The following is a 25,348-nucleotide window of genomic DNA, read 5'->3' as shown; positions in this document are numbered from 1 at the left end:
GATTTTACTGTGTATGTTTCAATCCTGACATGAGGTTTTTCATATTAGTTGATTTTAATGTACAGTATATTCTGGAGTCTCTGACCTCTTGAAGTATTAAAGCTAGGTCAAATTGTTCCTTCTGTCTCCCTGCCCCCTCTCTTATAGATATTATTACCTTGCCTTCCGGGCGCACCAGATGCCTGAGAGCAGCAAAGAGAATGCTGTTGCCATACTGGAGCGGGCCAAATTAGAAAACTGGGTCTTAGGAAGGACTAAGGTACAGTAATGTCATACATTACCTTTCATTACAATGCTATTGTTACTAGTGCTTATTACAACAATGCTATTATTACATCTGCAATCCATAACTTTAGTGTATATAAAACATTTTAAATGATCTGTAATATAGTAGAGTGTATGTTAGTACAACATAACACTGTGCACGAGAATGCTACGCACACCAAAGTCCTTGTAGTGGTGCCGGCCCACGGCAGAATAATCTAAATGTAGTCTTCAAGAGACAAGAAGGTGGCCTCACACACTGGTAGCCAAAATGCTAATACTTTATTTTTGGACGGAATAGTAAAAAGAAACCAACGTTTCGGCAGGTAACTGCCTTCTTCGGGATAATACAACATAACTAACACAGTGGAGTTAGTTTTATACCTCCATCCACCGCCAGCCAAACGTAAAGTCAATATTTGAATAAAACTGATGCTGCTGAACAAGAGCAGTGTGTGGGATCTTTGTTCATGTTTTTTGTTCACAAACATTGTCTCCACTATGTGTCAGGTGTTTCTGAAGTATTACCATGTGGAGCAGCTCAACCTGCTGCTCAGGGAGGTGATCGCCCGGGTGGTGGTGATGCAGGCATATACCAAGGGCTGGCTGGGTGCCAGGCGCTACCGCAAAACCAAGCAGAAGAGGAAGCGCGGCGCTATCGTCATCCAATCAGGTATAGCTATTGTGTGCAAACAGTGCACTATGAATCCCGCCTTTTCATTTTTGTTATTTATACTGTTTACAGTTTTTTCAGAATCATGTTTACTATATTGACCAAGTATGTACACAGAATTAAAACATTCTAAGGAAGTGACATCGGTACCCTGCTTTGGCCGGGTTATTGTGTGGGTGAAATAGGCTCCCCCCCCTTAAACTCTTCCTCTCTTGGTGATTCAGCTCGCTGACGTCACACACAACCTCCCTCCCTCCCCCTCTCATTGTCCCTCTCTCCCTTCTTTCCTCACCACCTCTCCCTGTCTCTCTCTCTCTCTGTCTCTCTCCTCCACTGATCAAGCTCTGGTCTTACGTCATAATAGAAACCCATTTATACTCCCATTCAGAATAGATGTGTACTGTTGATGTTGCAAACGCACACGGATTTGCTCACATACTCGGCTACGTACATTATGTCTACCCACTAGAGGGCAGGGTGATTCAACCAGCCCCAGCCAACTAATGAGCTAAGTAGAGGTCATAGTTTCCCAAAAACATAAAGCCACTCTGTACTCTGAGAATGGATGCATTGAGTACTCTGACAGCAAGTACAATAAGTACAACAGGTATTGCATAAACAGGCGGGCATGCATTCCCAACTTACATCGTTCCAGACTTGCATCATTCCTGAGTAGGCTCGTGCCTGTTTATAACTGTGGTAACTTTAATCGCTCCCGATTTACGCCATTCCCGACTTGCATGCTCCCCGAGTAGGCCTGTACCCAAATGCATGGTATTATATAATAATTTATAATCTTGTCATTGAAACAGGTGCAAATGTTTAGTGAATATGACCCCCAGACATTCCCCTTAATGGTCTTCTATGCATTGGCATAATAGACAGAAAATAGAAAGAGATGAGTTTGATAACCACAGCTTGACCTATGGAGGCTAGGAGCAATGCGTCAGAACTGACAATAAGACCTCAGATAGTTCAAAGGGATGTATCCCATTGCCACCTGGTTTAGCAGTGTTTTGAAGTGGGATTTGTGTTGTGCACTATGTGTCTCTCTCTCTCTCTCTCTCTCTCTCTCTCTCTCTCTCTCTCTCTCTCTCTCTCTCTCTCTCTCGTTCTTTGTCTCACTCATTCTCTATTACTTTTTTCAGCCTGGAGGGGTTATGTTGCTCGACAAAACGTCAAACAAATAAAAAAGGAGAGGCAACAGGCTGCTGTCCGCATACAGTCGGGTAAAGTATCATTCATAGTCGGACGTAAGGATACGTCGCCGGCGCTCCTTGCGTTGTCTTTTTTTACTCCCCCTCCGTCAATTACGGCTCCAGTTTTTCCGTCCGTTCAGTCGACATTCACCGTCAGCCCGACGTACGGTCACTACGTTTTGCCTGTAGTACCACTGGGCTACAATGCTAGTTTCGTAGCATTGTTGCCAGATTTTGTGAGAGAAATAAGTAACCAGGTCTATGAAAACAAGCCCAAAAGAATAGACTAAGCCACATATGAACAGTGGTGGGAAAAGTACTCAAATGTTTTACTTTAAGTAAAAGTGCGACGCGTTGTGAGCTTGTAGATCGGCTATTTTCAAATAGCCTATGTATAAAATAGGGCTAAAGGTGTTAATGTATGTTTCATAATATCATCATTTATATCTGAAAAGTAACTAGTAACTAAAGTTTTCAAATAATTGTAGTGGAGTAAAAGTACAATATTTGCCTCTGAGATGTAGAAAAGTATTGAAAATTGGAAATACTCAAGTAAAGTACAATTACCTCAAAATTTTACTTAAGTACAGTACTTAAGTAAATGTACTTAGTTACTTTACACCACTGCATATGAAAATAGCAGATCTACAATATATATTTGAGAATCACTGGTTTAAATAATAATTGGCCCAAATAAGCAACTACACTTAGAAACAAGCCCAAATAAAACCGCAACCAACAATAAAAAATTGCTTGTTTGTTTACAAGCAACTATACAGAAAAATAAGCCCATAGTCGCTTATAATAAGCAGACATGGCAACATTGGGAACGGTACGGAGCGACCATGCATGTGTCTGTAAAGAACGGACGGAATCCCTCACCTCCTGATGCACGTTCCAGACCCATCTAGGGACTTTGAACGGGCCTTAAGTGTAACCACCTGGATTCAATGCATGGGAATCCTAATAGACCAAGCTACCCTTGCTTACATGTATGTCAGGGCCGGAGTGGGACTCCAAATCTGGCCGGGAGATACAAGCCCACCCAGGCCACCCTGCGCGCGCGCAGCGCGCGCCGATTTTTTTTGGGGGCCCTTTTTTTGGGGGGGCCTTATTTTTGGGGGGCCTTACAAAAGGGGGGCCTTTTTGGGGGTTAAAGGTAGGGGGGAGGCCCGCAGCTGCACTGAGCTGCAAGCAACACTGACTGCATTGAATTGAAATTGACTGTGGTTGGCCTGGCCTGAGCTTAGGAGAGATTTTTTTTTGCTGCATCACTTAAGCGCCGCGCTGGCTGTGGATGGCTGGCCTGACCTGATATTTTTTTTTGATGCAAAAAAAAAAAAAAAAAAATTTTTTTTTTTTTTTTTTTTTCAGGCAGGCCACTAGAGGGCAGGCCACCGGGAATAGTCCCGGTCCTCCCGACGGCCAATCCGGGCCTGATGTATGTACATATATAACTATTTCTAACAGCAAATGAACATTTGTGGTTTTGTAATCCAGTTGTTCCTAGTTGCAATGTGACTGCTCTGTTTACACAATGGTGTATTCCCTTCAATTGCACATACTTTTCCTAGTTTTTATTTATGTTTTTGACACTTGCTTTAGCAAAGACAGACAAACCTTTATTGATCATAGTGTTCATCTACTGCTCAGGCAAAGGGGACCCTCCCCAACCCGGGCTAAGTGAGTTATTAGGCTACTGGGCTACAGGCTACATTCCCCGCCCCCATTTGACCCCCCCCCCTTTTGGGAAACCCAATCTGTGTCACAGCACCAATGTAACCACCTTTTAATTTAAGGTGACCATTTTTTTCAAAACCCCAAGCCGGGACCCATAATCACTTATATCCGTATTCTATATATATATATATTTCAAAAATAGCAAACATAGTCTATTTTTGCTACTTTGACCATTTCTTTGACGTTTAAAAGAATATATGCTGTTAAGGTTGGGGGACAATTATTTTAGCACTTTGCATACAGTGACTGCACCTTTCAACAGAACACGATAAACATGATTACAGTAGACACTTGCACACAAAACAAGTGTTATTATTTTAACTGTGGTGAAGACTGGGACAATTTGGTAGTGAATGTTGAAAATCAGGACATTTTAATGTTTTCAAGATATTTGACGGGACCAAGCTTGAAACCGTGACAATCTAAACCGGGATGTCTGGTCACCGTAAACCACCTGGATTGGAAACTGTGTCTCCTGAATGGGAAACCAAACATCTGCTCTCAACCTTTTTTAATTTCAAGGACCCCCAGTTTGATATGTAATTAGACCACAGACCCCCCCATTGTATCAATTTTGATACAATTTCTTATTTCAATTTCTCTGGGACCCCAATCAAGACTGTGAAATCCTCAATGTTTATTTAACCCTGAGAGTGTGCAAATGGAGCCGACCCATTTGGTTCCATTTATACACTCTCAGATTACAGACCCGTAAGCGTCCATTTGGACGCCTGGTGGTCCCCAGTCCCAACATTGAGAAACAGTGATCTAGCCCCCCCCCAAGCCAAGGGAGATACCAGGCTTCTGGGCTGCAAGCAGAACTACTCTGCTACATAATGAGCTGTTGATATTGTCTTCTGAAGCTCTTCATTCAAAATGGAGACCAGTGGAATTGTCATGCAGTCCCACAAAAAAATGGTGCTGTATTTTTTTCTTTTCTTCATACCTTTTCAGAAGAGAAAAAAGGGAATAAAGGCCTGAAAACCTTATGGCTTCGCGGAACACCTTTTTGATCTCAATGAGTGGCCCACGAAACAGTAATAATTAATTAATAATGCATCAAGAAAAGCTTTTGAAAGTTTGGGCTAGCATTTGGTCCCCATGTTTCAGAAGAACAGTGCATACTGAGATCCCTCTCTTCCTTTCATCTCTTTCCCAGTAAAGGCAAGAGAGGGGCTTATCCCTTCTGTTTCCTCACCACTTCCTCTCTCAAATTCCTGGCCTATTACACAGCTCTCACATACCAGAAACAAGATGCCTTTTTATACTGTCAACCTTTTCATCTGAAATGTAAATTAATTCTTACTCAGTGTGCCTTGACGAAGATCAAAGTGGGCACATTAACCTTCCCGGGTCTCCCGCCCCCCCCCCCTCCCCCCCTCAGAGGCTCTCACTGGAGGACAAGGGGAGGGTGCCAAGAGGGGGCAGGCGAGAGGAGGGTTTGGGGGAGGAGACTTGGCATTGTTTCCCCATGGCTCTCCTAAGGGGCTGCCCCTCATCTGGCACATGGAGCATCTCAGTCGCCTGCACACCTTGTGTAAATGTCCGCCATTAAAAACATTCTAAATAATGCAGCGGAATGGGTAAACAGGGGGTCGGTGTGAGAAAAGCCCCCTCTTGCCACCCCCGAAACCCCCCTTTCCTAAAAAAAGAAGTGTGTTTGTGTGGGCAGTAGGGCAGGGGGAGACCCTGAACCTGACATAAGTGGGGCCTCGGGCCCCCCCAATGGTACACTCTAAGCACATTCACATTGTGTGTGTTCTCCGCAGCTTATAGCCTTTGAGGTGGGCCGCATTTGCATTCTGAAAATAAACAGATGCCTTTCAAATTTATGAGCCTGGTGGCTTCTCAGATCTCAGCAGGGCCTGGGGTGGGGGTGGGGGCGTGCTCGCCATCGATCAGATTAAACCATGCAAACTAGAGCCGTGGCTCAACAATGCACTTGAACATTCTTTTCCTGTGCATATAATTTTACAAGTAAAACACAAAGCCTTTGACTAAGTCACTTAGTAGGCATCGCTTACCACCCATCAAAGCCGATGTTGTCCCTTCATTCACGTAACTGCTTGTGTACATGTGACATACTGTACATTCAACTTTCTACCAGCAAACGCTATACTTTCTATTCAGTTAAAAAATTAACTGAATAGAAGAAGATTCAAAATAAAAAAAAATGTCTATTATGACTAACCCATCTATCAGAAGGGTGCTGATGGACACCACGCATATTCATTAGACTGTCGAGAGGCAAAAGAAAACGGGCTACAGGGGTCCCAGAGGTCTGTACTTGGCCCCCTCCTTTTTCCCCTCTACACTAGGGTGACCAGACGTCCCGGTTTGGCCGGGATTGTCCCGTTTTCAAGCTGTGTGTCCTGTGTCCCGACAAATATCTCTAAAACACCAATATGTCCCGGTTTTCATCATTCACTACAAAAATGTCCCGGTTTTCGCCAGAAATACAATAATAATAATTATTTTCAGCGGTTGCATAGACGTGTATCTATGGTGCGCATACATGTGCGTGTGCATGAATGGGCGTGCGGGTGTACGACGAACGTGCACATTGATTTAAGGGTCCCGGTTTGATGGACTGAATATATGGTCACCCTACTCTACCACAAATCTCTTTGCCAAAAAATAGCTGATCTACAAGCTTACAAGCTCAGCGTTGTGAGCTTGTAGATCTGATGTTTTCGCGGAATGTTCACCTATTTTCACAGCATGTTCACCTATTGTGACATTACTGGAGCCGTTATGGTCCATGTGGTTAAACTACAGCATGTCTTGGTTGTGTATGCAGTTTACAGGGGCCATCGGGTGCGTCGGGATCATGGACTGCAGAGGCACAGATCTCTTCCTGAGGTTGGAGGGAAGAGCGCCATGGAGGAGCATATTGGGTGAGTCTCTGCATCGTAGGGAATAAGGACATTTACCAAGTACACAGTAAAATTGTTAATTTAACTCTTGAGAAAAATGTATCTGTAAGAGTTAAATCAACACTAAAGACTATGCTGTGTAATGGTGTCGTTATTTTTGTAATCTTATGCGGAGAACAGGCGCTCATGTTTATCTTGAGTTTACTTCTCATTATGTTCATATATAGTTCTTATTAATATATTATAACCTAGTCCTGTCTGCGTTCTTAACGCGACAGGAGCTGGGACCACCAAAAGAGAGCCCCTCATTGAGCTGAAGGGCCCACACAGCACATACCTGTCACTCATCCTCCGCCCTGCCAAGGCAGGCTTCTCATGCCCTGTAATGTACTGCCGTTTAAACCACAAGAGAAAGCTCCACCCCGCGCACCACCTCTTTCAGTTTTTATAAATGTAATAAATATCTTTCCACAAAGATAGCGCACACTTGTCTGACCGCAAATGGGGGCCGGGGCAGCGCTGCACTGCGCTGGTCTCCAGATGTACCGTACTGTACGGGGCCGAGGAGTTTGTGTTTATTCAGCATATGGGGCCGGCCGGTCATTAAGAAAGTATGTGCTAAGCAGGGGAACAGCCGCCAACAGCACAGCAGCACACATGGTGTCAGGACAGCGGTGGCGTTCAGCTCAGTCCCCGCACTGCACTTCACATGTGTTCTCTTTTCTGGAAGGAAATCTCGAGCTGATTACATGTTGTTACAGGTTCCTCACTCAGCAGATGAAGCATTTTAGATTCTGTTAAATGCTCAGTAATGCTTAACTGAACTCACTAAACAAAACGTAGGCCTGAATAATTTAACTCAGTAAGGTGACGGTTTGACCATAAAGCTAAAAGGTTTAAAAGGAGACATTTCATGAATGGTTGATATTTGGTGTAGGTACAGTACCAAGTTATGTACATATGTTTTTATTGAATTTTATTATAAACCAATTTAAAGCCCAATGCGGTTGGAAATCTCAACCTAAAGCTGCCTTTTTGGTCAACGTTTCACATCCCTCACCAGATTCCCAAATCGAAAGATTTCCACATCTGAAAAATGTTGTTCTTGGGTGTATACTCCATCTGAGCAAGCGTCTCATTTGGGAGTCTCACTTTTTTTCCCTCTCCATGTTTACAATCATATTCCTTGGTGAGTGAGAAAAACTTCAAACCTCCACTTAACAATTCTGTTTAATCAGTGTTGGACTCTCTCCATATAGATTTATTTTGACATGATCTGGCCCATTTCCCTCCTGTAAGATCTATGTTCTTCTCACCTACATGCTGTTATTTTCCCTTTTGATATCTCCTCTCTCTGTGTTTACGTCCAGCAGCTACGGCTGCTGTTGCATCACCAAGTCCACACTGATCACCAAGTCCACACTGGATGAGATGTTGCTTTTCTCCTCTCAAAGTATGACTACAGTTGGCAGGCAGCATTGTGTTTGTAGATGTTGCTTTAAATTACCCTACATCCTCTCATCTTATTAACACTAATGAGTAATGAGTTGTACTTCTCCAAATTGCGTAGAAGTAAACCACACAGAGATGGGCTTTTGGTGTCACACCAGATAAATATTACTGGGTCTCTTAGTCTTATTTAAGGGTGTTCATTCCTTGGTAATAACGAGGTATACATTATAGGTTGCACGTGATGGTTTATGATATTTTATGATCCGTTTTCTTACGAAATGTTCTTTTGTTCCGCAGGTCTAATGGCCCAAAGGGCACACAGTCATATACTGACGTTAGAGGAAATGTAAGTAACAAAATAACAGTGATTTTTTTCTTTTCTTATCCCCATGTATGCATAATACTTCACTTCTATGAAGCCGTTTTAACATAGATTATTCGGAAGGATTTTCTTTTCTTTTTTTTCTTCTCAAGTCCTTGAGACAAAAGACTTCTCTTGCTCCAAACTCCATCTCAGAGGGGAAGACAGGGTGGTACGGGAATGAGAGAATCAAAAGGCTGGAAATTCACGGCTGAGAATAAATGCTCACTGTTCCCCGAGGTGATTTGTCTTTGCGCTTCTCTTTCTACAGATGTTAGACCCCTTTTTTAGTAAAGACCTGAGGTTCTTTGGTAGCACTTTGATATCCTGCTCGAATTCAATATGTGAAATAGAAGAGCCACTCCGTGACTTGGAGCACATCACACTCTTTGAAGTCTGATCCAATTTTTGCTGCTCACCATTTGATGTTGAAAGGATGAAATGAGGAAAATGTACAGTTTTTGCCAGTAACTCTGCTGAGCATATGTAAGATTAAAAAAAGCAAAATCCTTTGGAGGGTGTACTTAGAAATGTTAAGCAGATTAATACTTTCCTATAGCTCTTTTATTCAAAGATAAAAATTAAATATGAGAGGAAGTCCTGTATATGCTGTATTTTTCCCGTTTCAGTCTCACAATTAAGTGGTTTGGTGCTGTTTGCTAGGAGGAAGGGCTAATAAATGGGCATATGCAATTGCATTAGCATGTGATAAACATTGCAAAGCACATTAATGGGTTTGAGTTTTATGAGTGCCGAATTGGAAATTAACCGCAACTTCCACATGACTAAATAAAAGAGAAAAACACACACAACACTATGAGGTTTGCTTTAACGTGTGTGTGTGTGTGTGTGTGTGTGTGTGTGTGTGTGTGTGTGTGTGTGTGTGTGTGTGTGTGTGTGTGTGTGTGTGTGTGTGTGTGTGTGTGCGTGTGCGTGCGTGCGCGCGCTTGTGTGTTTTTTATCGCCTGTTTTCATTCATCTTCTGGGCGTGTTTGTTCTGTACCTCCTCTTTCAAGGTTGGCCCCGACAGCCGAGACAGACAAGTGAAAGACATCAAGAGAGACACAGACAGAGCGGAAGACAGTGTCGCGGAGCCTTGCAGGGAGACAGCCAGACTGCAGGACGTGCAGTGTAAACAAGGTAAGCCCGAGCACAGAGCTGGCGGGTGCAGGTAATTACACAAAGAGACAGGAGAAATCCTCCTTTTAATGGATAAAGTGCCATTTTTAATACAGGACCCTTTTCAACCTTTCATCCCAGTCAATCCTCTCCTGCCGTTCTTTGTTGTCAACAAAGGGAGAGAGCATTATGGGCGATCATTTCTGTGGTATTTTAATAACCTGGGTCAGCTCATCATAAACGTTGTGTGGTGGTGGTGGGGTGGGGTAGGTTTAGGAGTGCCACAAGCACTTCAAAGCTGTCATTCTCCCACATCATGAGCCCTTTCACTAAAGATCTCATCAGTGACTCTAATAGACCCGCATAGTAACGGTGACAAGAAAATACACAAACCCTGATTTGTTGAACATATGTTTGGTTTGCTTTCTGCCCAAGGCAATGAATTACATTAATTCCGACTGCCTGTAAGGCTGAGTGGGTGGCTACACAGGGGGCCTCCGATTATGGCCATCACCCAGCCCACCACTAGGTTGGAATGGGTAATGGGGGGGCCTGGCCCTTCATTAATGTTATTAGAGTCGGAGGTAAAAGACGGAGGTGGAATAGCGTTTAGCAGCGTGGCTGAGAGATTACGGGGATTAGACATGATAATGTAACACAGACAGGGCTCTACAGCGGGCCTGGGATTAGTGTCAGCACGCCACAGCAGGTCTGGGTTAGATAGCGGCTAATTCGGTAATGCTGGATACAGGTGACCCCCGCTCCCAGCCATCACCACTGCTGTGTTTGATGAATTCATAATGGCAGCATGATTATATGGATGGAAATTCTGCAATGGATGCCATTCTGTGCATTCTGGCATTTGGTTCAAATGCATGTTTGACGTGTTTGTTCTTTGTCATATGATGGAGCTTCTACTGTTATGGAACATGTGTGTTCCAGAACTTGTTTCTTATTTCCTTGGTGCTTCTGACCAACCTACAGTAGACCCTGCTTCAGTTATTTTTTGATTGATTGATTGATTGAATACTTTATTAGTATTAGAAATGTGAACAGCATGTGGTACAGTAAGACATTAAGGTTAAAAGGATAGCACACAAAAATCCCGGGTAAAAAAGAAAATTACATTTACGTCCCCTTGTGGTCTCCTGATAGATGTTTTCCCAGGTCAATTTAGAAAGAAACCAGTGTCACACGTCATAGCATCTCATCTACGCGATGCAACAGCTCACTTGCTGCTTTTATATATAGGGTCATGAATCCAGACATAGCATAACTTTTCTTTATAGTAAAATGACCACAAATTATAGCAAAACTGTGCACTGGAAAATGAACAATGGAAGTGTCTTCGAAGCTTGTGGCATAAACGTGCATCCATTCCAATTTTCTATCCGCATTAGTTTGACAACACAATTTAGGAAGCCAGATAAACTCTCCTTGCCCTTCCTGAAGCAACAGTATTCATTAATGCTTCAGTTGGTTTGTGTGGAGAGAGCGCACACATTTTCAGGTATTCATCATCGACCACTTTTCCTCCCCCTGTTTCTTTTCTGAGGTCTGCTTGTGGCTCAGATTGCTTTCAGGAAACCTTATTTGAATATGTTGAGGGAGGCCACAGTGGCTCAGGCACCCAGGGCACACTTTGATCCCTCCAGATCTGAGGGCCTTTTCTTTTTTCCATCCCGAGGTTGAACAAGTCATGGAAGCGCATGGCCCTGCCAGATGTTTGGAGACCAGGCTCCTTCCTCTGTCTCATGCTGCTGTCGCCCCTGGTGATCGCTTCCACACTGGGGCTGGAGTACGTCCTGGAGTGTTTCAGGACACCAATGGAGAAAAACTGAAAATTAGCCCTGGAAATCAGATCCATCCGATCCCAACACACACACACACACACACACACACACACACACACACACACACACACTAAAACATTGTCTCACAATCCTGGGCTGGTCTTTTTGATGGACATCAAATAATTTTGAATGGGGTGATTCATAGTGTAGATCGGGTGTTCTCACTCATTTGATTGAGCTTAGTTGTGGTCCAGCCCAGCCCTATTGATTCTTCAATTGTTCAAATAACCTGCAGTTGGAGAGTACTTTTTCATTTTGAGTTTGACACCAGACTAGTGAACTATTCTCAATCTTTAGCCAAACACCTGCAGTGCTTCATTTTTGGCGAGAAGAGAGCGTCAAAGTACTTTGTATTCGTGTCACCCCTTGATGGCTGAAGTGCCACCCTCAGATTTTGTCATGTTCTGCTGCTCAAAAAGTTACTCATCTGTCATGTAAACCAAGCACTTACAGTGCTACCTCTCTCCTACCTGTCTCCCGAGCCTGAATATTAATTCAATATGAATATGTTTAAAAAATGACTCACAGACGTGTATGCACAGGGAGAGAGAGCAAGCAGCAGATATGATCAGGGTGCCTCTTATGCACCTCGGCGTGGTAAACAGGATGGTGCCGAGGATCAGTCAGAGCTGACTTTATGGTTTATGAAAGCTGAGCTACTTATGTTAACAGGCTTTTTGAAGATTATAGTTGTGGTAAACATACATGTCAAGTGAGAGACACTGAGAAAGTGGAGTCACAACACAGACACCCCAAAAACAAGGATGGGAAAAACAAGTGCCTTTTGAGTTAATATGGTCTTATTGGTTATAGTTCTCTCAGTCCACCATGGTCCAATCGATGAGAACTGTTGGTTTTGTTGGTGCCCTTGAGCTTGCTCTCTACACTTTCTTCATAACATCTCCGCAAAGTCATTGGAGAGTTAGCATCAGGGTGCGCTACTACCCACAGTGAGGTAAACCCACGCGTCACTTCGCTGATCCATCTCACTCTCCTAGCACCCAGCTCGCTCCTTACCGACAACTCTGAAACCACTTGTCACATGTTCCTCCCCCTACTGCAGGCTTGCAAAAGCCAGCTGCTGTTCATACACACACATCCCCTACCACCAGCTCAGCACCACCTCCACCACCACCACCACCACCACCATCATCACCACCAGCAGCAACATCATTTCAACATACATCTGTCAGACAAATGAACCACCCTCTCCATGTTCTCCACACAGTACTCTCCCTCCCTCTCGCTGTCTCTCAGCCTTTTGATTTATCTGTCTGTCTCCACGTATTGGAGGGCCTCAACCGGATGCCTTCAGTTTTAGGCAAATTACAGGCGCGGCGCAACTGCAGCTGCAGAGATTTGGAAGGGATAGGAAAAGGACTCAACTCGACGGAAGGAGTTGCTTCTGTCTGCCTCAACCTACGTAATCCTCTTAATGTCAGTGGGAGTAGTTAACAGGATGTACATCCAAACTACTCATCATCACATTTTCGGCAGTATAATCTCTTCAAACATAAAATCAAGGTAGAGGAGGATAGTGTAACTTCTCTGTGGTAACAAAAGTGCACTGAGTCATTTGATGAAGTTTGGGGAAGTTTCTCATGCGCAAAATGCAATGATTTGCGGTGTTAGTGGTGCTTGTGGTTATTGTGCTACTGTAAATTCCCTGCTCAAAATCAGACAGACATTTGATGAAGTCAGTGACAGGTAAAATAAACCATAGAATATTGTGTATTTAAAGTTCTTACTATTTACATATTTTGAACAATTAAAGTGATAATTATTTTTCCACGATAGATACGTATATAGGGCATAGCAGTGGCGGACATTTTCTGGTTCCACTTAGTCCAAAATAGTTCCAAATAGTCAATGCATTTTTCCCATTGACATTTCCAAAAATATTTATATCAATTATTTTAAGCCTAGAATCAAGCCATCCAGGGTCCTGGTGAATCATGACCATAAAACGTTTGATTCTGTGAAAACACTTTTTTGAAAACGGCAAAACAAAGGGTATTTATTAAATATAGTATATCATATAATTAAATATAACATTTTTAAAAATCACAGAAAAAAATGTTTTATGGTCATGATTCACCAGGACCCTGGATGGCTTGATTTTAGGCTTAAATGAATTGATATAAATATTTTTGAAAATGTCAATGGGAAAAATGCATTGACTATTTTGAAGTGGAACCAGAAAATGGCCGCCACTGCTATGCCCTATAGCATTTTGGATTATGAATTGTCATGTTGCAAAACGATTAAATATTTGTCTTACCAGTTCTCAAAGGAGTATATCAGAAAGAATGCACAGTATCTACATACACCCAGGCCAGTGCCATTCAAAATACATTACAGATAATTTGGGGGGCTGGTTTTCCTGTAACTCATTAGCCCTTTTCCTCTTATTTTAATTCAATTATTCTGCTGGCCCACAATGATGCATTATACACATGTCTGACAAGTGATTGACTTCCCCAAAGTCTGTGGAATTGTTTTCCCTCTGTATGCAAAAATGTCTTTGGGAGTCAAGGGTCCCAAATCTGCCATTAGGGGAAATGATTGATTTCGGTGTGAAAAATTGGTTGTAAGTAACAACATCCTCTGCCTGCATTAGTGAAAAACAGATGCAGGCACTGCCCTTTGGTGCATTATCTGCAGAACCTAGTGATTTTCCTAGTGAGTCTTATAATTCAAAGCACATGAGTTACCATTTAACTATGATGTCCCAAATGAAGACATTGGTAATAAATCACAGGAGTCCTGAAATGTTCTGGAACTCCTCTCAAAGTTTGACTGCAGATATCTATTTGGGGTCTCTCTGTTTGCAATTGGCAACGTGTGTGTGTGTGTGTGTGTGTGTGTGTGTGTGTGTGTGTGTGTGTGTGTGTGTGTGTGTGTGTGTGTGTGTGTGTGTGTGTGTGTGTGTGTGTGTGTGTGTGTGTGTGTGTGTGTGTGTGTGTGTGTGTGTGTGTGTGTGTGTGTGTGCGTGCGTGCGTATGTATGTGTGCGCTGTATGCTCATACATACATCTGTCAGACTATGTGTGTGTGTGCATACTACGTGCGCAGAGAGGGAGGTTTGTGAGGTAAAGCGAGGGGTCTGGGTTGCACATGCCTCATTTAGACATCAAAGAACCCTGCTGATGATTTTTCCTTATAATCCATGCCTTTTGGTGCCTCTGCGCTCTCCATCTGAATAAACAAAGCCCAAGTGGCTCACTGTGGTCTGGGAGAAGTCAGGTGATCCCAGCACGTGAGTCAGGAAGGAAATCGATACATCTCTAATTTATTCCACCAAAAAATCCCTTTTAGCCGTTCTTTTATGTTTTTTCTCAGCAGCATTCTGATTTTCAGGGGATTTCAAAGTGGTATTTAGAGATGTAATGCGAGTCATGTGCTTCTCTTTGAAAATGAAAGAAACACCTATCTCAAAAAGAATTCCCATCCTTTTTATCTCAAGAAGCAAGCATGTACAATATGTAGGCCTTTCACGAAGAGGAGTAAATAAATTCTGCCAGGCTTTCTTTTGATAGGGAGGAATCAATATGGTTTGAATTCCACCGCTTCTGTATTCCCAGTTGACCATTATTCCTTCCCACCCCAAAACACCAGACGTTACCCTCGATCATTTAGCAGCCCTCGTGTAAGCCACTGTCTGACCCTTTCCAAGATCTGCCTGCCTGGGTCCAAACAGGACTCCCATGCCAGAAGCTGGTTTGGCAGCCTGTGTTGCCTGTAAGATATCTACAGGAACAGCATTCCTCTGGGGCTGGCCTGGATCAAATGGCAGTGATTTCCCAAACAGAGGCGGAGATGGGAAGCCTGACCCATCCTCTGATCTGCTACATGCTTTAATCGCTGCGGGTCAGGATGGATAAATGGCCATGTTGAAAACCCCTGCGTTGTGTTTCTCCAGGGCTGCACTAGTAGAGTGGGTTTTTGGAACAACCGCAAGATCCTCTTTTTTCAGTCATGGTGGAAGGTCTGAGACCAAAACAGAAAGCATCCCCTCAGATATCCATCAAGGAGTCTGTGCTTTGTGCAACATAGGTTCACTTGCAGTGAATACTGTTAGGAGTCAGAATCTTTTTTTTTTAAAGATTTGTTTTTGGACAGTTTAGGCTGACTGAAAATGGGGAGAGAGATGGGGAGTGACATGCAGCAAAGGCTGTCGGGATCGGGACTCGAACCGCGACTTGCTGTCAGGCTACATTGAGCCTAGGAGCCCGGACCGCTGGCGTAGCGGTCTGACCAGGAGTCCGAATCATGAAAGTTGCATCAAACATACAATTGCTGAATATGTGTTTTTGATTGATTGATTGAATATTTTATTAGTACAGCAGTACAAGTAGTTAAAAATGCCAAATGGATGAGACAAAAAAAGCAAAAGGATTGTTTTCATTGTGGTCCATTAAACATTCAACACTCAAACAAACTGGACAAACTGGAAGGAATTGGGTTATTGTGCTAATACCTTGCTTTACTTGCCCCTCATATGGGGAGTGATAAAAGGGCAGAGTGCATGATAACTGATATCAGCCCTTGGGCTGATTCAGCTGCAGCTGGTGAATCAGTGCAATCTGGATTGCCACTGCATGCTGTGAACTGCAGAAGGAACTCAGCATGTCAAATTGGCACCATGATTGCTGCATTTCAAAAATACTTATTTTCTCATTGTTTATGTGACTAAATAAAACTTTGGATGTGTTATAAACAAAATCATCACCTCGGCAAGTCATCATAGTAGCAGCAAATGCCCGGGTGTCTAAGCTATATCTATTTTTAAGTGTAAATTCAATCGTGACATACATGAGCAAATAACACGCCAGGGCGTGCCTATAGGGTCCAACAAGAGCTCATTCAAACGCATGAGAGCACGAGAGTCCATTTAGCCCAGAAGTAGTTTAACACTTTTATTTTCTTCTACCGTTATATTTTGGAACGGTTAACAACGCGAGCTGAAAAGAGAGGCTTTTTGTGAGCGTTGTTTTGAGTTTATAAACAGATATAGCTTTGCTGTTATTAATCTTGGCCTCCTTACTTCAATGCATCTAGTATTTTCTTATTTTTTGTATTCTTCATTCACCGTAAAGGAATGTTATACAAACACACAGAGATTCGGTGCGTCCTCCACAGGCCCGCGGACAGACACATACAGATATTCCTGTTTTTTTTTCTTCTCTGAAACCCTTTGTCCGATCGAATTCCCACTCAGCAGTGCAGACCCCCAGCCTGGGTCATATGGGACATGCCAAGTATGACGTTGTTCCTTCTTATGCCCAGGACAGACAGACAGATTGTGTGAATTTATAGAGAGATTTCTTGACATCTACGTGGCCCTCCCACCTACGTATGTCACACTGCCGATCCGACTAATAGGTGTCTCAGTAGCCCGACTTGCAGCATGCCACTTCCCCTTTTGGCAAGGCGCTGCTGTGTATCCTCCTCAGTCTCAGCAGTCCAATGTACAGCATCTTGCTGACTGCTTTGGGCACGTCGCTGCTTGGTTATTACTTCAGTGTCACTTGCATAGGGGAAACACTGCAATTTCACACCAGGTCCTTGGCGAGTTTGAAGTTGATCCGTCAGACAGTTCTTGAGATACGTCACACACACACACACACACGCACACGCACACGCACACGCACACGCACACGCACACACACACACACACGCATCAAACATAGAGACCCATACGTTATAGCCTGAATAACATTTTCTAAAAGTTTAATATTGCAAAAAGCATTAAGGTTTTTAAAATGTTCTAAAAGTGCCTGCTATTCCTGAAGGAGACAGACATTTTGAAGTCTGAACAAAACTTCTAGATTAAAGTATGGCATTGCTAGAGCCTGCTTAACTTTTGAGGAGAAAATAAATAAATAAAGAATAGTGACAACTAGATGATACTGTGTGCTCAATCTCTTGACATCTGACACAGGATGTTTCATTTAGAAATGGATGATGCCATTCAGTTCTGAACTCTCCCAAGTTGGTGCACTGTTACGGCAGACGATGTAGCAGCAGGCATGGCCTGGACATTATAGCCTAAATAATTTGTTTAGGAATTAAAAGATTTAAAAAAAGTAGGCGATAGAGCATTCCAGAATTTGAAGAAAATATTTTATTAAATGTAAAGAAAGAAAGAATAGTGTCAATAACAGTGCTTTCTCAAGAGATCAAGCTCACTAAATATTACATTTCTGATTTATGTATACTATTTTAATACTGGACTATGAAAAACTGCTGTTTCATACTTTCAATGATATTCTATTTTAAGTGAGATGTTTTAATAAGATGTAACAATGTTTTAGGCTATATTTTACTGAACATGCTAACATACTAAACACCAGAAAGTGTCATCATTGGGAATTGAAAGAAAAATAAATTAATCTTAATCTTAATTCTAATTTAATCAGTATTTTACCCCATCCATAATAAACATCCAATGCAGATGTGTGGTAACTAAACTTTATAATGGTTTTGTTTTGAAACTTTGTTCAAGGCCACTAGGATTCATTATTTGTGATTGAGAGCTTTGATGCAGTTTCAAGGGAATATGAAATTTGCTCATCAAACCCGTTTCAGCATCATTAGCAGAACAATGTCCCACATTGTTCTGCTATGTTTCTGAAGTTTAAGGTGCAAACCTTTTATTGTATTAGAAATGAATTGATTCATTTGATCTATTGTTATTTTCACAACAGCTTTCCTGGAAGATTTTTTTTTTTTTAAGTTGCAAAAAACCTACACATGTGTATATTCCTATATGTATACTAGATGTTCAGGCCGCTACTGCGCCTTCACATTTACTTGACCTGAAAATTCAGGCTCAAGTGGTATCCATCCATATGGGTATGTCACGCCCGTGACGTAACCAGGGTCAGCCGTAGCTGAGTGGCTAGAGAGGCCATTTGGGAAACAGAAGGTCCCCCCGGTTTGCGGCCCAGCCCCAGTCTATGTGTCGAAGTGTCCCTGAGTAAGACACATAACCCCTAACTACTCCACAAGGCGCTGCCCCGGTAGCTGCCCACTACTCCTGATCCTTAGGATGGGTTAAATGCAGATACCACATTTCACTGTATATATAAATATACAGTGACAAATACTGCAAAGGAGTTGCATACTACAGTACATTATGATTATTATTATAACCCAACACGAAAACGAGTGCACCTTTTTCAATCTGACTGTTTTTTTCCAATCATACTGTGACATATATATATATATACAGTATATATATATACATGTTGTATACACACACACACACACACACACACACACACACACACACACACACACACACACACACACACATAATTCTGGACTCCTAACATGCAGTACACAAGCTCTTACCAACCCTAACTTTAGGGATCCTTAAATATTCAGGAGAAAATAACCACCATAGCAAGGAGTCAGTACAGTACATGTTAACACCTCTAAGGCCCTGAAAGATACAGTAAGTTAGCTGATATCACAGAACTGCTTGGAACTTTCTGGGCATTTCCAAAGTCTAAATTTAGTAAACCTATGCTGGTTTGAATATCACGAAGAAAGCAGAGGATAGATGGTGGGGTGGCAGGGGCTCTGGTCTTTGATGTATAGAGGATTGAGATGTGATGAGGTCTGTTCAAAGTGAGATGGAAAAAGCAAATGCAGCTTTAGTCAAGGTTGGGAAGCCAAGGTAGGAAGATGATGAGGGAATGTCCTGTCTCACTCAAAGCGCAGGCGAAGAAGATGAAACGTTATCTGACATTAAATATAGATGCTTCCTTGTAAAGGTGTCTGGATTTTGAAACATTTTTGTAAGCAATAATCTTGAAATGCTCTCGTAGAAGAAACGTGTGGAAAACGACATAATTGTCTTATGTTTGATTAATGAGGTGATCACATAGCATTGCTTGTTATATCTCTAAAGACAACAGTGATATTCAACATTCTGTGATGTGATGAATAATGAATAGTTCTATTCACTTTGATGATCTTTGGGAGAAAACATTGTTGGCCTGGCAAAGTTACTGCCTTTACTAACACAGCCAGTCAGTGGGTGGCATTGAGGCAGAGTGTGCAGATTGCTTTTCACTCTGTTCAACTGCTTAAACAAGCATTTGACACTGGGCGGAGAAGTGCCGTCCCCCCTTTTCAGTATAATGTAAATACAATGTGTTGTGGTTTGTAGAACATTGGTCATGGCATCTCTGAGCTATTCCAGTTTAAGGCTACTTAAGTATAATCTGAGACCCAGAATTTATTATTTTTCTGCACTCAGGTAGTCAAAATTATGAAAAGTATATATATTTATATTTAAAGGGGGGTGCATACTCCCCTTAATTTATTCTTTTAAGGAGAGAGAAAATCAGCAGGAGACCTGAGAGGGAGATAATGTAGGCAAGTACCCGGAAGTCTTGTGGTAGGATGTAAACAAGCCAACAAGGGCAAGTGTGGTTCCGGAGGTTAATCATCTTAACCACTATGCCAGCAACAGACATGTTGTACTTTGCTATAATTTAACCGCAGTGTGCTGGCAAATGTTCATATGCAAATATAGACACCTTTCTGGAAAGATTAAATTTACAGGGACACATTTATTTCTAGTTTATTCCATTTTACTGGGAAAGAATATCTGCACAATTGCAATAATCTTAAATCAGTTATTTTTAAATATGTATGCGTTTTACCACTTAATAATAACACATTGAGAGACGAGGATAGCAGTAAGATCATCAGTTTCAATTGAACTATGAGGATTTTACTGTGTTTGGATGTTGCTCTTGTCATTGTTGTTGTGGTGGTGCTTATTGTTCAGTGGAGCTCAATGCCCCATCGCTCTCGGCTGTGTCTCAGTGGCTCTCCTCTGTTGCAGGTCCAGTGGTGAAGCTACAGCACAGAACCCCTCGCCGGCGGGGCCAGCAGCTCAAGCTGCTCAACAGCCCCGAAGACAGCATATACTATAACCAGCTAAATGTGAGTTCAAAGTGGCGATAAAAGGCCTTTGTCTGACTTCGGTTCCAGATGATAATACAATTAAATCTACCTGTGCCAGACCCCTGGAGCCCCGCCCCCACGTTTCTTTGCCTCTTGTCTTGAACATGTGCTTATGTTCTTTATCTGCTGCTTTCATGTCAGGATGTCTGCCTTCACGGTGAATAATTGATGTGGTTTATCAAAGCTGAGCAAGATGCATGCTTCATCAGGCTCACTTGAGCCCTTTGATCAAAAAAAATTATGCTGTGACTTCTGATATTATCAGCATCTGCTCGCATTCAACACAAAATCACTTTGAATTAAAAATTAATGACTCTCTGCTCATCTTTTGACTGTGCGCTCTTGGCCCTATCCTCAGAGAACTCTGGATTACCAGGGGAGCAAGAGGAAGCCTAGGAAACTTGGGTAAATAACTGCTTTCCTACTTACAGCAACTCTAAACAGAGCGGGTCCTTTGTGGAATTGAAGAATCCAGAAATGGAGTTGTTTTCTTATAATGTAAATGGAGTGCTGAAAATACCAGGCTTTTCATGAGCAGTTGCTTTGCGTCATTAGAGACCGGGTTACATATTAAGGCTTTGTCAGCATGCTAATTTTAATTGTTCATGGTCTGACTTGTATTTGTTCTATAAATGATATTCCGGTTTAGTCGACAAGATTGGTATGCGGGAAACAGTCAGAATTCACAATCCCATCAGCAAATATTGTTCTTTTATTCTATTTTGTCCCCCTCCTGGGTTATAGATGATGATGTGCTGTTATTTTCTCAGTTGTAACATACCACTTTTTCCCATCTTCTTTCACATCTTTCACAGTCAAGTCAAAGTGCTGGACAGCGAGGATGAGTACTACAAATTATTGTCAACTGTGGAGTCAATCCCAGAGGAAGACTACGGGGCTGGGCCCCCTCCCACCCCGTCTAGAGGGCCTCTTGTCAGTCAGAGCTGAGCCTTTACAGCCCTGTCAACCGGTAAGACAGGAGCACCGGACAGACAGATAGACAGACATTCCAAAGAACAGCAGACTTGGTGTGCACAGCATGTAACAATGACACACAACAAGTGACACAAGAGATATGTTCAAGTTATAAAGTGATACTTATCATATTTGTGGTGAATAATAACACTGCGTTGTTTTTAGCTTAAAATCTTTTAGCCATATTCTTGGATCTGCTCAATCTGCACTTCTCAACACTGAGAAGTAATTGGTTAAGGTAGTGCATTTTGATTATTTTTACTTAATCACTTTTAAGACCTATTGAATTCAGGAGTTGCCTTACAACCGACATCAAACAGGTACAGATGTTGCAAGTAACAAATGAATGACAATGAACAGAACAGCAAAGAGAATGTGACCTCATGTGGTGCAGTGGGAGGAGAAGACTAATTCAAAATGTTAAAGAGTATTGTGACTAAAAAGAACACGCGGAGAACATTTAAATGCCAAGCTTCCATTCACAGCATCAGATTTTCTGCTATGCCACGGGTGGGGAGTGGAGTTCATCCTCTCGTTTAGGCAGGGCACTGAAAACTTTGTGATGTCTACACACCTCTGTAAAGTCTCTACACACCTCTGTAAAATGTATTCTCAAGCTTTTCAGCCAGTGCATTTTACTCTAGAACAGGAATCTTCTCTGAAGAAATGTATCGGATATACAGGGCTGGCGAGTTGATTTGTAGTGCCTTCTTTTTCCCCCCTTTTTTACAATTTGCATAATCATTTACTGCATCTCCCTTTGTTGACACCCCAGGGCTTGAGAAGAGATTTTGATCTTAATAGGAAGAGTAGGGTGGTATGAGTGAAGATCCCATCCTCCTTATACTCAGCGGGAAAAACATTAGAGCCCTGCCTGGATAGCAAGACCGGCCTCAGATCGGTTTCAGGTTCACTGGAATCCCTGTGGGTTTGGTGAAACCCTAGGTGGCCACCTGTGCACAAAGCTCAGTATACTGTATGGGTCAGACCCGGTGAATATTGACTTAAGGATTAATTTTACCACACTCGATCTAAACATGATTAATTGACAGTGTATTATTCATTCTTGTTCTATAGATGATATAAAAGCCTTTCATTCTAAAGATTATCATAATTTCTAATAATGATTGGGGAAATGTTGTTGCTTGAAAATGATAATTTATTTTAACTGTGACAGGTGTAAGAGACAGGGAATGTCGACATAGAGCAGGGGAATGACACACAACAAACAGGAAACTGTCCGGTTAGTCAAACCGGGGACACGCTGAAGAAGGCATTTTGCACCTACAGTATGCGCCCTAAACATTCGGCTATCAGGTTGCCTACCCTATACTTTACTTTGTATAGTCATTCCAAGTTATTGGGATTGTACTGTAAATGATAAATATATTTTTGAAGTGCAAAATTGTCTTTGAATAAGATTTTTTATCACAAAACTGTTTTCGGATGATCCCAGTTAATCCTACAGGGCAGAACAAATCACATAGAGTTACCTTTAAGCATACATAGACGTATGTCTATATATTATTCATTTCCAAAGCTCAACATAAAAGCACATTAAAAAATGTTAATAAATCAAGAATAAATTCATTTCCAATGCTCAACCTAAAAGCACATTAAAAAAAATGTAGAATCAGTGTATATCTTTTGACATATTTTAACTATGTACAAAGAAGAAGTCCATTTAAAATTGCAGGATTGCAATAACAGCCCCGTCCATTGTCAAAGTTAGTTCAAAAGCGTTTCACCTCCGGTTGTAGCCACAGATCCACCAGTAATTAAAATACTCGTTGCACATTACTCCCTTGGTGGGGATAGTTGGTTCCTCTGAAGCGTAGTCTGAAATAGGTCACCCCAGCACCCTGTAGTGTGTCTTAAAAGTACACTGAATCAATTAAGTGTGATCATGCTCCCTTGATTATTTTGGCCCTGTTTTACCATGGAGAGGAATTTCAAATAGGCTCACTAGTCTGAATAACAAGGTTGGACTGTGGTGACATATGGTGCCAGAGTGGATGTTTTCTTTCCCTGTTTTTCTCTGCCAAATTAACTCCCTGGCCGATTGCCTGTTTTAGCATAATGAGAGGAGGTGAGCAGAGGTGTGTTTTTAAATGCCTTGGTTAGCTGATTATGTGTTGTAAAGGCAAATGTTATGAAATATTGTCATCTATCCTGTGTTCAGACCTGATGAACTGAATCCAGTAGTGTGAGTCTGCCTTTACAGGTCTCAGCAGTGGGACACTGAGGCGCAGAGACTATGTCAAGTCAACATCTGAGGCTTGCCACCTGTGTTTTCTTTAATACCTCTCCCTAAATCTACCTCCGTCTTGTTTTTCCTCATTAAAACTGACTGCATCTGGTGCGAGAGAGGGCTCCTTTAATGTGGCCAGCCTTACGGCTGGTGTTATTCTTACCATTTCAGCTATTTGCTGCAAACACCGTGCTTTCATTAAAACCACAGCCATACCAGCCTGAAACCTTCTTATCCAAAGTTCCAAACCACCTTCATGATACTGCGCTAGCTGCAGCCTTAACAAATAATGAAATGCTTTTATTTTCCACTGAAGCGCACTTACCTTTTCACCTAATAGTGATGTTTCACTTCAAAGAGAGAACACGATTAGACCAACATTGTCGTGTTTCTATATCCTTTGAGTTCAAAGGGAAACTTTGAATACCAATGTCGCATGAACAGTCCTTTCAGGCACACTGTTTAATGCAGTTTATGTGCTTTTTATATAAATATGTATAGTCTCACACTTGCGATTTTCACCACTCTTGAATATTATCATTTATTGCTACATAAGCGTACCAGTTTTTGTACCTTAAGTGAAGGATTCATCTTAAGTCTAAATTTGCAGTAATGTTTTAGCTAATCTGTTTTGCTTCCTCTCCTATATCCACGGTGCATGTGAATGCGGACGGTATTAGGACAAACCGATGCGTTCTGGTATCAACCTGCCATAACATTGTGATACACATTGTGAGTCAGGTACTGACTGAATGATGCCAAAGGAGACTGACGTGAACAAGTATCAATCAGATGTCAAATGTGTTGAGGGCTCTGAGCAAAAAGAACATTCCCCAGAGAGAGAGAGAGAGAGAGAGAGAGAGAGAGGAGATAAAAGAGCCTGTTGAGTACATACATCAAAGGGCTCTTAATGACAAGGGATGCCATTAGGGTTACACTGCCTTTTGTTTCTGCTTCCTCACACCTGCAATTTATTGCGGGCATTCTATGGGCTGTTCGCATTTGCATGAATATAAAATTCATGCATGATGGGGAATAGAGCTTCCACAATGGCGGCAATGACCAAATACTCTGCACAAAATTGCGGCTTCCTTTTCACTTTCAGAAGTGTGCAGCCACTCACTTGCTTCTTCATTTTGAAGAGGGATGTAACCAGAGAAAGGCTTACACAGAACAATAGAAACTGTGTAAAAAAAAATGTTATCCTGTATGCCATGAAATTTGTTTACTTAAAACTTTTTTTTCCTTTTTTTCCTTTTGTTTCTGATGCCTCCGGTGCTGGAGCGGGATTTGACAAATCAGAGCGTGAAATTGTGATTAGCCTCTCTCAGTTTGTAGACTGAGCAGGGCCCTCACAGACTTGGCATGGCCAAAGGTGTAACCTGTTTTGTTTTGCCTCGGCACTGCTCTCCCAGATGGTGGGACCAGCTGCCATTGAATAAACGCTGGACGGGCAACAGTGTGAGAATTACCACGGCCTTGTTTTAGTTCGGGATGCATGACAGAAAGCCTGTCGTTTTTTAACACTGCCAGGAGGTATACAAACATATCACCTAATGCTTCACCAAATGACCTTTTAATTGAGGTCATTGTCAAAT

At 42.1% G+C, this 25,348-nt stretch overlaps 1 protein-coding gene across 1 annotated transcript in view; it reads left to right on the top strand.

The window, feature by feature from the left end:
- myo3b (myosin IIIB) overlaps positions 1-25,348 on the top strand; it is a 44,597-nt gene that overhangs the window by 17,831 nt on the left and 1,418 nt on the right. Inside the window, exons 12-20 of the mRNA XM_084084426.1 lie at positions 148-259; positions 775-937; positions 2,086-2,166; positions 6,677-6,773; positions 8,502-8,550; positions 9,582-9,705; positions 20,403-20,503; positions 20,883-20,929; positions 21,340-21,494. Of these exons, the coding sequence (XP_083940552.1) occupies positions 148-259; positions 775-937; positions 2,086-2,166; positions 6,677-6,773; positions 8,502-8,550; positions 9,582-9,705; positions 20,403-20,503; positions 20,883-20,929; positions 21,340-21,472 (907 nt within the window). The 3' untranslated portion in view covers positions 21,473-21,494. The remainder of the gene's footprint in view (positions 1-147; positions 260-774; positions 938-2,085; positions 2,167-6,676; positions 6,774-8,501; positions 8,551-9,581; positions 9,706-20,402; positions 20,504-20,882; positions 20,930-21,339; positions 21,495-25,348) is intronic.

The sequence above is a fragment of the Gymnoscopelus microlampas genome (genome assembly GCF_963454915.1).
Source record: "Gymnoscopelus microlampas genome assembly, chromosome: 17".
Taxonomy (NCBI): Eukaryota; Metazoa; Chordata; class Actinopteri; order Myctophiformes; family Myctophidae; genus Gymnoscopelus; species Gymnoscopelus microlampas.
The sequence above is the reverse complement of the archived record's forward strand: the minus strand, read 5'-3'. Positions and strand labels throughout refer to the sequence as shown.